General features: G+C 40.5%; 1 protein-coding gene across 4 annotated transcripts in view; it reads left to right on the forward strand.

The window, feature by feature from the left end:
• The window catches only part of PLS1 (plastin 1), a 130,706-nt gene that overhangs the window by 66,973 nt on the left and 49,670 nt on the right, over window positions 1–14,063 (forward strand). For all 4 annotated transcript variants that reach the window (XM_056564806.1, XM_056564803.1, XM_056564805.1 and 1 more), the window contains 4 exons: window positions 3,219–3,348; window positions 3,509–3,641; window positions 5,445–5,526; window positions 7,561–7,726. In XM_056564806.1, the coding sequence (XP_056420781.1) occupies window positions 3,219–3,348; window positions 3,509–3,641; window positions 5,445–5,526; window positions 7,561–7,726 (511 nt within the window). The remainder of the gene's footprint in view (window positions 1–3,218; window positions 3,349–3,508; window positions 3,642–5,444; window positions 5,527–7,560; window positions 7,727–14,063) is intronic.

Here is a 14,063-nt window from a genome sequence, read left to right on the forward strand (position 1 = left end):
TGTGCATGTAAAGTATTTATATGACCTTAGCAAAATTCCTAGCAGATAAAAGCAAATAGTGTCAAGTTCGTAATTTCTGAACCCTAGAGTACCTCAGACATGCAGGGAGATGACTTTTACAATGTAACTTTTATCACTTTATAGGCGACACGATAAGTAAATAATAGAGCGTGAAACAACTGCTGGCAAATGTTCAATAGTTCAATATCCACACACTAGCACTTTCTCTGTTGTGTCACTGTTTGATGGCCCTTTTTAAATGACTCTACATTAATCTTTTTTAAATGTTAGCTCCCGGATCACCATCTTCAGCGTAAGATGGTTGACTCATGAAGAAATTCTTACTCCAACACATTATATTATGTTCAAAACTGGCTGCAACCGGCTTTACTATATTTACACAGTGTATAACAGTTTTACAATGTACGTGATCTGTAAATGTCTACTCAAAATATTTTTTTAAATATTTATGATGCTATCCTGTATTATTTCATTATTGTGGAATTGTAGTTTCTTTGCTTGAGATAAATAGAACCAAGTAGAGAAGAACAGCAGCACCCAAGGAGAGTGGGAGCAAGCGAGCCCAATCGCAGCCCTAGGTCACTGGCAGTAGGTACCAAATAAAGCATCCCACAGCACTCCAACATAGTGAATTCAAACGGTGAAGTTTATTTCCTCATACAACTGTGCGATGTTTCGACCAGCTCTCCTGGTCTTTATCAAGCATACAAAAATGACTAGAGTACTGGTATTTATGGGTAACGCATACACAACCCAATTACAAACCAATTACAAGCAATAACAGAAGTGATATAACACATGATCCAGTGTATACGTGTATACAAATAATATTGAAATGTGCATATCAATATAAATAGTGAAATATAATATACTGAAAGCCATTACATACTCATGGCATATCAGTGATCATCATACATAGTTATAATATTACAGAAGGTACATATATAAGGTAAAACATGTACAACACTGGATCACGTGTTATATCACTTTTGATTTTTTATTGCTTGTAATTGGTTTGTAATTGGATTCTGTATTTGTTACCCATAAATACCAGTACTCTAGTCACTTTTGTATGCATGATAAAGACCAGGAAAGCTGGTTGAAACATCGCACCGTTGTATGAGGAAATAAACTTCACCGTTTGACCACACTATCTTGGAGTGCTGTGGATCGCTTTATTTGGTAGAGAGATAGATAGATAGTGTAGAAAAACAGCACATCCCTTTTCCTTTTGAATAGGTGTAGTTGGTGCATTTGGGTTCTGGAGCCTGGGTTAGGGGCCCTCCACTTCAGACAGCAAAAAGAATCTTCCCACAGCACACAAAATTGGTGAAAAAAAGTCCATGTGTTTATTTCATGGCAAAAAAAAAACAGTGTCTTTCCCAGCTTGCTGTGTGGCTGAGACAATACATCACAAGTTGGTGTGTTTTGTGTGAAGCCAGCCCCCTGATGACGTTACAGAGACACATGTGCATGCATTCACCATCACCCAGATCCAAAGCTAGTGTGTCAGGTTGTGCTGTGCTGTGCTGCAATGAGTGGGGTGACCGATGTGTGGAGGGCAATAAGTCATTTCCCACCTTGAAACAAAGGATCCTGGGGATTATAGTCTGAGGGGGGCCACTGAAATGTTCATTACTGTATGACAATTAATTACTTAAAGAGTACCTGTCACTAAAATAAACTTGTTCCTTATGTAATTATAAGACACTTTGCTATTTACTTGCTGTTAAAATGCTCAACCTTTATATGTTTTTAATGTGATTGAAAAAATGGCCACTAGGTGGCTCTGTTCTGTTCCCTGCCGCAAGTAAAACATAACCTATTTATTTCGTAAACAGTGTGAACTAAGGGCACTTATACATGGGTTGACATGTGCTGTAAACAAACACCAATCTCAGATCATCACTCCTTTTAAAAACCCTATTATCTGGTAGGAATGACTGCTGGATCATTAATGTGGCTCTTTGCTGTGCAGCTGACCATCAGTGATTTTTTTACATATCCAAAAGATCTGGTCAGCCAGCTTGTTCATTGGCTGTTGGTTGGCCTTATTACATTGGGCTATGTCAGCCTCTTCAGATGATAAGCACTCCATGAATCCATGTAGTAGAGCTCTTAGATTTGATAGTCTATGAGTGTGCTAGATTTTTACTAGTGGCTCATGCTGTTTGAAATCTGCCATGGCTTAAGACTCTCAAGTTTAAGTTAAGACCATTTTTAAATTAACTTTTAAGCCAAAAATGTTGATTGTTTTTAGCATATAACAGCACATTTAAGCCATACACTTGTTCCACCAAAGCCACACCCACTTTCCACTTAACCATGCCCATTTGTCAAATGTTACGCATTTTGTTGGCTCTTGATTGGCATTGTGGTGTTTTCAAAAGAATCTTGATAGTAGATCCATCAGTGCGGAACACACTGCTTATCAGTGGGGCAGGCATTTTTGCCAGGGTGTGTCAACTTCAGGACTCCACCATGATATCACCTGTGCAACATGCTTAAATGCCCAACCAATGCCCTAGTTGACCTGGTAGTTGACAAAAAGCTAACTGTGATCATACTTCAAAGTTAAAGTCCCACACATAGTTGTAAAGAACACTGGCAGCTTTGATGACCACATCCAACCACGTTGCACTGAACCTATAGTGCTGCTGCACCCTTTTCAGTTCAGTTCTTTTGCCACTGCGGCATGTACCGTGTTTTTGGTTGTTGTGCTGGCCATCTCTTTGTTTTTGATAAATAGTTATTTACAGCAGAGTAAACAATCCAACAAAGTTAGGGTATGTTCACACTAGGTAATTTGAGAGGAGTCTTCACTCATGGAATTCTGCAAGCAGAGATTCCATCTGGCTGACGTTGACTAAATCTTTCGGCGGTAGGACCACGCAGCCCTGCGCCGTCACCATTGGTTCACCAAGGTTCACTCTTTGCGCGGATGAATTTCAGTGGTGGAATTCTCTGCTGCTGAAATTCCGCAGTGTGAACAGGTCCACGGAAGACATATTGACACTAATGTTAGGGGTTCACACCATGGAATTTCGCAATTATGTGCGCAGAATTCTGCGACAATTTCTCAGTGTGAACATTCCCTTAGATGGAGAATGCAGGGTACAACAGTGTACAACATTTTTTACCCACAAACATTATACTCCACCATATACTCATATCTGAAAGTGTTTCTTTTTTTGTAGTTATTCCAAGACCTGAAAAGTAAAGATGTGTGCCGAACCTTCCGAAAATCAATCAATAAAAGAATGGGCATAACAGCAATAGGAGGGACCTCTGCTATATCCAACCAGGGAACACAGCATTCCTATTCAGGTACAAATACAACACAACAGCTTTTACTGTCCCCTTTATTGAGCGCACTGGAAAGTAATACCTTGCCATGCTCCTATGAGGCTGGGTTATTGTAGTAGGAGCCACTGATACACATTGTCACTGTTCTCCCAGTAGATGACTGTACTGCTGCTTCTTTTAGATGAGGAAAAAGTGGCTTTTGCTAACTGGATAAACAAAGCTTTAAAAGAGGACCCTGATGTTAAGCACCTTCTGCCTATGGACCCTTCCAACAACAGCCTCTTCACATCACTGAGGGATGGCATTCTGCTATGGTGAGTGACTTTACTTTATTCTATCATCAATACTTTATAGTCATGTTACTGGTTTATTGCAAATAGTCAGATGTGGTTGGAGAGACATTTATAGCAATGTCTTAACCTGACATTTGTTAAAAGACAATGGATATTTGGCTTCAGAAGAACCCGGCTCACGGCGCTGATCGACCAAACAGGTAGGTTGACTAAAAGATGATTTATAGACCAGAATGCAACGCGTTGCATTCTGGTCAATAAATCCTCTTTTAGTCAACCTACCTGTTTGGTCGATCAGCGCCGTGAGCCGGATTCTTCTGAAGCCAAATATCCATTGCCGTATATGTCCCGGAGGGCAGCAGACGACCTACTTCATACACCTTTTCCATTGTTGTGTATGTGACTACACAATCACCCAGGGTGAGCAGTTAATTTATATGTCAATCGCACTCTTTGGGTCTAAACAATATTATTCTATGGAGCGCTTACTTCCTTATCTCTATTTGTTAAAAGAGGCTTTATTTCAAATATAAAGAATCCAGATCAAATATTAAAGGAGTACTCCGCCAAAAAAATGTTACGAACAAGGCCAAAGCTCCAAGCTTCCGTGTTCCGGACACCGCCACTTCCGGCCCGGATGATCAGACATCTTATCCCCTATCCTTTTTGGCAGAGTACCCCTTTAAAGATTTTTCAGAAGTTCTACATTGAAAGCATATTTTAATAATAACTGCATATTCCTGAAACTGAATTTACAGAGGTCATTGTAGTAACTCAACATGTTTTTTGCATATAACAAAATGAAACTAAGGACCCCACTAAAGTGATCTCTTGTAAATGATTTAGGGTTGATGTATGACACAGTATGTGAAATGTTATAATTTTTTTTCTAAGAACCACAGTGAAATTTCTTTGCACTGGGTTATGAAAGGCTACATTTCCCATTTGGTACAGTTTACATTTAGCATTAATTTGCTATCCGTTTTATATAAATATTTTTTTTCCCGCATGGTTTACCTCTCTACTCTTTGCTTTGTGGCATTGATAGGAAACACAAGATGGATATCCATTTTTAATGACTTGCCAGGGCACTGACTTTGGTACATGAAATATTAAAACACTAAGGCTAGGTTCAGACTACGGAATTTCCGACAGAAATTCAGTCGTAAAATTTACGTCAGAAATTCTGCTTGCTAAAATGTCTAGTGTAGTGAATGGTTTTCCCTTCACAAATTCACACTTCGGAATTTGTGAAGCGGAAAATCCGCTTAGTAAATCCGCGTAGAAATTTCCGCCTGAAGAAAGGCGGTGCTCTTTCTTCAGGTGGAATTCCTCGCGGAACACATTGCAGTCTATGGGAGACTGCAGTGTCCGCGGAACTCAGAATCTCCGGGCGGAAATTTTCTGCCCGGAGATTCCGTAGTCTGAACCTAGCCTAAAGGATGTAACAGTGATATTGTGAATAGGAAGTGAATGGGTTAATTCTATGGCATAGCTTTGTATAAGGTTTTTTTTTTTGTATGCTCCAAAGATTTCACCTTTTCTATAGGATGTTCTGTTTTATACATTTGCAAAGAGCAACAAAAAAGTCACAACTCCCAGCAGGCTTTCCAGGCATGTTGTAGTTTTGCAACAGCTGGAGTTTGTAAAACACTGCCATAACAGGCTGTCTAATATATATATATTTTTTTTACTTGGACAATCATATTTTATACGCGGAAGGGTAATGCTCTTTTATCTGTATTTATTTTATCTGTTTTATTGTAGAGTGGAGGCTCAGGTACTGTTTGTTTTACTTTTTATCTATTTATTTTTTTCATTTAGCAAAATGGTAAATTTGTCCCAGCCGGATACAATTGATGAAAGAGCTATTAACACGACAAAGCTAACCCCATTTACCATTTCAGTAAGTCCATGATCTGCTTTTTATCGCTTACGTCATGTGTATTTTAGCCTAGATATCTTAATATTTATATGTTTTGCATGGCAGCTATTCATAGAAAACCACTGTAAACTGATATGCTGAAAATAAATGCTGGAAAGAGGGAAGAACAGGCTGTTCCTTTGTGACAGTCCAGAAAAGAGTGAACCATTGGATATAGAAAATATTTATTTTATGGTACTGGCAGCAAAGCAAGTTTTTACAGTGTATTCTTCCTTACTGGTGCTATTCACTGTAATGTAGAGTGACTACGAATGTGTATACACGTAAGACCCCTGTTCATAAGGATGCTAAAAGTTGGACCAACCATTTATGACACAACCCCTAATACGGTTGATGAATTGATCTTCTTGGTTTTAAAGAAGCACTCTGTACATTTTTTTATTTGCTAACATAGTGCAGAATAGTCTGTTATTACAGTATATTGTAGAGGTTCTTGTGAATGTTTTCTGCTTACTTTTTTTAGCTGATGTGGCAGGTATGTGTTTTGAGCCATGTTTGTTTTAGATTCAGAGCAAATCTAGAATTGTCATGCTGCCTACATTCCCTATAAATCCTCTGGCTGGCTTTACAAAGAGAGGGGTGATTCAATTAACCTAGCTAGAATACAACAGCCAGAAGCCTAAACAACTGAAACTCATAAGTTGGTGGTGTCAGTTTACATTACATGCAGTTTTGATGCATTTTCTTCAGAGTGCATTGTATAGAGAAATAAGGCAAATGAGATTTGACCCATAATCACAATTAGGGTACGTTCACATGATGATAACAAGCAGCAAGTTTCCCACTGTGGGAAATCCACTGCTAGTTACGCTACCATTCATTTCAATGGGTCCGCAGACAGTCCGCAATACTGTCAGATTATTTAGACTGCTGGCAGACCCTTTTAAATGAATGGTAGCTTAACTTACAGTGGATTTCCTGCAGTGTGTCTTTACCGCATTTTGGCTGTTACTACTGTGATTTTCCAAAATCGTGGTAATGATTTTTATTATGATGGTGGAAAAATTAAGGCAAAAACTGAAAAAAAAACACTGGAAAAAAATGTAATGTGTGAACATAGCCTCTGGGGAAGTGCATAACAACTATATATTTTGATCCTATGGAGGCATAGTGGTCAGCACTGTTGCTTTGCAACGCTGCCGTGCTAGGTTAAAATCCCACCAAGGACAACATCTGCAATGAGTTTGTATGTTCTCCCATTGATATAGCAGCAGCATACATGTCTGGGTGGGGAGGAGTCTGACAGCTAGCAAGAGGGGATCTCGTAGGTGGTGAAGTCATCCTGGAAGTCATCCTGGAAGTTCACAGGAAGTCAGCTAACCCTGGACTGACATCCTCTCACACACATTAAAGGGGTTCTCCACCCCTAAACATTTAATCCCCTATCCAAAGGATAGGGGATAAAATGTCTGATTGCTGGGGACGGCCGCAATTTCAGTTGCGGCCCCCTTAGACATCTGGTACACAGAGCGATCTTCGCTCCATGGCGGATGACCGGCGATGCGGGGCGCAGGCTCGTGACGTCACTGCAATGCACCCTCAATGCAAGTCTATGGGAGGGGGCATGAAGGCCACCATGCCCCCTCCCATAGACTTGCATTGAGGGGGTGTGGGCGTGATGTCACGATCGGGGCCCGGCCGGCATTTCAAGAGCCTCAGGCGCTGCACCCCATGCTCTGCGATCAGACATCTTATTCCCTTTCCTTTGGATAGGAAATAAGATTTCTAGGGGCAAAGTACCCCTTTAAGCACAGTAACTTTGTGAGAGTCAGACTGGTTATCACATGACTGAGTTCAAAACTTTTTTCATATCTCTACAACATGTTACAAATCTTTTAAAGGGACAGTGCTTCTTTTAACAATGATTAGAATGTTAGCATGATACTCTTTATCCATACTTGATATAAACATGATATAAGGTTTTCCTATATGCTCAGCGACCATCAGTGTGTACTTTATAACACTTATGATCTCCTTGTTTTTACAATACTTTAGGAAAACATTAACTTAGCTCTGAATTCAGCCTCCGCCATTGGTTGTACAGTGGTGAACATTGGTGCTAACGATTTAAAAGAAGGAAAGCCTCATTTGGTCCTGGGCCTGTTATGGCAGATTATTAAAGCTGGATTGTTTGCTGACATTGAGATCTCCAAAAATGAAGGTAATTTAGAATCATTATGTTCTGTAAATGTTAATGTGATGAAACCTCATAAGCTCTAGTCATTGTCCAATGTAGTGGCAGAACAACCGTGTTGCACCAGCTCCAGTCACCAGTGGGCCTGATGCTTGAAGGGGATTAACAACCCTTTAGTTAAATAAGAGGGCACCAATACTATGAATCTTAAATGTTAGTCGATAGACTCTAAAAAATTGGCACCAGGAGCTTTGAAAGGGTTTTCTGGGCTTTTTAGAAAATTGAAAAAAAAATTCCTTTTCACATGAAAAGCACAATCATCTGGCATTATCTATCAGGGTACTAGACCAAAGACTTAAAGAAACAACACAAAGCATCCGTTCACCATTCCTCCTCCCCTTCTAACCAGCATATGGTCTCACCAATTGATAAGCTTGTAAAGGCTGTATTTGTGGGAGGGGCGTGGCCTATTTATACCCCGGCTCACCCTCAGGACAGGGTGTTTTGTCTCGGCGTAGTAGCAGTAGTGTAGGCGTACGTCATTGGCTGATCCAGCTGACAGACATCCTGTTGCATTTCCCGCCAAGTTTTCGGCAGCGTTGCTACACCGAGTGGTGCGGCCTCGGCAGCCCCGACGGCTGCCTCAAGGGGGAATGCTAGAAGCTATCACCACAGATGCTACAGGTAATGAGTGGGGACACAGAGGAGACGCTAGAACCCATTTCGGAGGGTGCGGTTGCAGAGTCGCAGCAGGTCTCCCGGGCAGGTTGTGTTAGGGGGAAGGGGTGTGGCGGGTTACTGGCTGTTCGTCGCGGTGGACTGTTCGTGAGCTGGCATTGTGCTTGGTGGGATGGTGGTTCGGACAGTGCACTCGGCCCACAGACTTTTCAGGTTTTTCACCTGTCAGTCCCTTGCACGCCTGCTGTAGCCGGTAATAAGGCAGTACCATCCCCGTGATTGTCACGCGCCACTTCAGAGGTTCGTCTGCATCACGATCTGCCATCTCCCACTTAATTACAGCAGCTCAAACCCATGTTGAAGCTCAGACAGATCTGTCAGACTCACCTCAGTTTAGCCGGTCAGTAGGAGGTAGTTCTGTGTTACCACTACTCATGTCCTGAGACACAGTGATGAACCCCCAGCTGTGGTCTGGGTACTTACTTTCAAGCTGGCTGCTCTAACTGAGCCTATTGTAGCTCAGTTAGAGCATTTAAACTTTTGCATTTGCAACCTGCTGGGATGCCACAGTGTATGCACGTGACAACATTCCAGCTCAAGTACGTGGCCCAGTTCATATTAAATATAGCCTGCATAAATTGTTAGTATGCCCTGTATACATTGCAAAATCAGCATGTATCTGTGCATAGCGTTTGTCAGGCATACCTCCCTAGCGTTTACATCATACACACGGTCGTTTCTCCATGTTTTGCTTACATTTTATCATTATATGATTCTCAGTCATTTGTTCACATCGTGCACATGTTCTTAGTGTGCAAATCATGTATGAGTCCATTGTGTTGGTTATGCATACGTTATTAGCATTTAGATTGTGCAAACGTGTATAGCAGATATATAGTACACACGTTCATAGTAATTGTTTTGCGCATACATTCATAGGGGGTATGTTCATGTGTACGTTCAGAGTATTATATCATGTATATGTCCATAATGTTTATATTGAATAGAAAAGGACTTCAAAAGGACCAGGATTTTCGGCGCTGACCACGGAGGGATAGACCTACGTGGTTAGCACCGAAAATCCTGGTCCTTTTGAAGTCCTTTTCTATTCCATAATTCTTCAGGAAGGCTGCAGACTATAGGATTGTGATCCTTAAATCCCACGCGATCAGCATTGTTGTATATGCCACTACACAACTTAGCAGGGTGAGCACGGAGCGCCTTTCTTCTTTCTCTTTTCATAATGTTTATATTGTACAGGCGTTCTCAGCATTCAATTGTACTTGTGTTCGTGGTTGCTTTTGATACACGATTATAGTATGGGTCATGCCTATGTCCATGGTTTTACATTGTGCTCACATGCATAGTTTACACGGTGCATACTTACATAGTATTGAGAGAGTGCACTCATTTGTATGAGTTATAGTGCATGTTCGTAATGTTGGATGCTGTGCATATGTGCGTTGCTTAGTATGATGCATATTCTCATGGTGTTTGTGCTATTGTGCGTACATAGTATTGGACTATGCCTACGTTCTCTGCATATATATATCGGCATATGTTAATGGTAGTCATATTGGGCATACGTTTCTTAGTGTTCATATTGTATATACCTTTTTAGTATTGGGCATACATTCATGGTATTTATATTGTGCACATGTTCAGGGTATTGATTGTGTATATGTGTATAATTTGCGTACATTCATAGCATTATGATTGTTGTGTTAGTAGTATTGATGTTGGGCATAAGTTTGTCTTATTTATTATTGCACATATGTTCATAGTATTTTATTTTGTGCAGATATGCATAGTATCCTGCATACAGTTATAGGCATTTACTTGTGCATACTTCCATAGCATTATATCGTGCTTATCATTATCATGCTTGTAGCTTTGTGTTGTGCAAACGTTTATAGTATTCATATTGTGCTTACATTTTTTTGCATTTACTTTTGTGCATATGTTCATAGCATAAATATATTGCGCATACGGTCATAGCTTTCATATGGTGTAAACGTTTACAACGTTAAATCGTGCATACGGTCAGCATTTATATTGTGTATACTTTCATAACAGCTACAGCGAGCTTTCATTTATGGCATAGTCATGCACAAAACGCTTGTTGCATTTGTATTGTGCACACATTTATAGCATTTACATTGTGTGTAGCATTCATACCTTACATACGTTCATAGTTTTGTTATATGTATACGTACATACACTCAGTGTGCATATATCCTCAGCATTTGTATTATGTTTATGCTCTCAGCTTGTCCTCATGCTTACCTAATTTTACTGTACATAAGCTGATGTGTACATTCATAGCACTAAAGTCATATTATGTTTCATTGCATTTGGGATGCATATGTTGCGTGGCATTTCTTGTTGAGTTTGTGGCATCTAAGTCTCGTGTGCGTTCCTAGCTTGTCATGTCATGTGTGCATTGCATGGCATGTGTTATGCATGTGTACATGAAGGGCAGATCATGGATGCAATTCAGTTTCAGGTTAGAGAGACGTTCCCAGCGTTTCATGTGCGGTATACGCTCATAGATTTTTATAGTAGGTATGTCATGTATAGTTTCCTAGTATCCTTTGTTTGGCATACATTCATAGCAGTTCATGTCATGCACACGTTCATAGCATTTCAGTCATCCATACGTGCTTAGCGTATACATCATGTACATGTTCACAGCATTCATGTCTTGGCAGTAATTCTGTGCATACATGTTTTACGTATCATCATTATGCCGATTCCATATGGGGGTTATATGGGGGTTTCAACAGTACATTAAGCATCCAGTCATAGCATTTATATCATATACACGCCGTGAGCATATACGTGCAGTGTCTATCTTGCATTCATTCATAGCACAGCATATTCATAGCAATTATTATGCATTTGTTCATAGCATTTGTATGTCGTATAAGTTCCCATTGTTCATACCAGGCATACGTCATAGCAGTCATAATGCATACGTTCTTACCAGTTGGTAACAGTTGTTCTGTATGATCAAAGATTTAAGTTACTCTACAGTGGTTGCATGCATATGCATTATAGATTCATACCAGCTTTTGGCACAGGGTATTAGTCTTATGCTCGGGCTACTATAGCCAACTTATCGAGCACACATAGAGTACTTTGTGTTATGCATATTCGATAGCTTCATGTTCCTGTGTGTATGTTACTAAAGCTGATAAGTCACACTACGGCACTTCGACAATTGCATCACGTATATGTTACTAGCTCAATATTACACTCATATATTAGCATCCTGGTTGTCCGAATGTGTACACTCAGCCTCTGATTTCAACCTTCTATTCCTATAGGATGCGGGATATGTACTATTTTAGTCCCTATTGCTGACAAATTTCTAGAGACACAACCTCACAACACTTAGGTGGTGTGTCACTGTTGTGCCTTTCAGGTTTGCAGGGGGGATGCACTGCGTAGTCGTTGTTACTGACATGTTTTTAGAACAACAATGTCATTACACATAGGCGGCTGTATACCTGTTATGCCTGCCTCGTCCACAGGGGGGATGTACTGCATAGTTGTTGCTGACACATCTTCAGAACAATAACATTGTTACACATAGGCGGCTGTATACCCGGTATACCTGCCACGACTGCAGGGGGATGCACTATGGGGTGTGGCTTATTTATATGCTGGCTCACCCTCTGGACAGGGCATTTCATCTCGGCGTAGACCACCCTCCCTCCCTCATAAGGTTCAATTCCAATTATAGGGTATGCCCTCTATAGTCATGCCCTCATTCGTGGTTTTGGGCACAGTTAGTGTATTCTTAACTGCTGCTGTTAAGTTCAGTGTATGTGCAAGTGGTTCTGTTAGGTAGGATGACGTATTTTCCAGCTTTTCCAGTGTAAGGTCTATTGGAGTATTGGAGGCAGTACAACTATAATGTAAAATTCAATTTAAACAGTACTGTAGCAGCTGACATGTTTTAGGTGTTATTCCTTAGTCATAGATATGTAGTTATTGTGACTAATGAGAAACATTCGAGAAGTATTAGCTGCTATAGTACTGTGTAAACCCGCATTACAACATGTTTGGATGTATCTTTTAGGCATCATTTCCACTGGACAGTTTTTCTTGAAAACTGCCACTGCAGTTTTTGAGCCAAAGACAGAAGTGGATCCAAATAGTATATGTCCTTCCTTTACATTTCCTTTTTCTTTTCAATCTTCTTGCTTTGGCTTAAAAACTGCTGTAGCAGTTTCCCCCCAAAAAATTTGGAAACACAGCCTTAAAGGGGTAATCCGCTGTCCAGCGTTTGGAACAAACTGTTCCGAACGCTGGAGCCGGTGCTGGGAGCTCGTGACGTCATAGCGCCGTCCCGGCGCCGGCTCCAGCATTCGGAACAGTTTGTTCCAAATGCTGAGCAGCAGAGTACCCCTTTAATGCTGAACCAATAAATAACAATGGTTTATAGACTGTCGAAGTGTGGGATTTTCTTTATATAAGAGACTTAAACGAAAACGAATTCAGGCTGTAAACAGCCTTAAAATATAGAAAAAAAATTATTTACCTCCTAAATCTGAGCCATTGCCACTTCAGTGTCCTCTGCAAGGCTTGTTGCGGTGACATCTCATACCTTGTACCTTGTACATGGCACTGCATATATGTATGTCATATGATCACATAAACAGTCTACATGATGTCATCACATCAGGTCTTGGGGGGACATCAGATGAGTTGTGGCGGTGCTGAAGCAACGGCAGATTAAGGGGTGAGCAATTAATTTTTTTTCTTTTTTTTTTTGCTGGTTTCAGTCTGTGCTTATTTTTCCAAAAAATTTGGTTAATAGTAATGAGCGGCAGGGGCCATATTCGAATTTGCATATTCACTATGTTCGCTCTCTTTTCTTCTTCTCCTCGCATTTATTTTTTCATGCGAAAATTCGTAATGAAATTTACATAGTGCGCATGCACAATTATATCTTTCACCTAAAAGAATGGAGGGATCAGTGTCCAGTCTGGAAGTGCTGATATTCGCATAAATATTAGCATAAATTTGCATTTAAAAAAAATCTCATTTTGAATATTCACACTCAAAACTAGACCATGTGAGGTCTTTAGCTCAATAACCTATTAGATCAAGCATAGGCAACCTTCGGTACTGCAGATGTTTTGGACTACATCTCCCATGATGCTTTGGCAGCATTTTAGATGTAAAAGCATCATGGGAGATGTAGTCCAAAACATCTGCAGTGCCGAAGGTTGCTTATGCTTGTATTAGATTATGGTAGTATAGTGTCCCAGTACCAGTTACCATCCCAAGTTGACATGTGACAAAAACTGTGTGATGTGTTTGAGGTACTGTAAATTATATTCAAAAGTGTTTTTCTGCATAGTACTATTAGATGATTGATGACTTGGTCACATGATCCTTCCTAAGCCAATAGTTGTGGAAGATATCCCTAGTCCAGCCTCCTCTCCCAGGAGAAGGGGTGGAGCCAAAACCTGTTAGTAAGCTTTAGGTCTGGCCAGGACAACATCTCCCAGCTCTGCTCCTGCTGGGTAGTCCCGTCAATAAAGTGTGCATTGTTCCTATCCTTTGCTCTTACTAGTGGATGCCAACACCTAGGCCAAAGCATTATCTCTAGGTGGAATCCTGTCCTACAATCAAATTACTGTCCTGTTCCTATTGCAGTCCATGGTATGAG

Source organism: Hyla sarda, chromosome 3 (assembly GCF_029499605.1).
Source record: "Hyla sarda isolate aHylSar1 chromosome 3, aHylSar1.hap1, whole genome shotgun sequence".
In the NCBI taxonomy this organism is placed as follows: Eukaryota; Metazoa; Chordata; class Amphibia; order Anura; family Hylidae; genus Hyla; species Hyla sarda.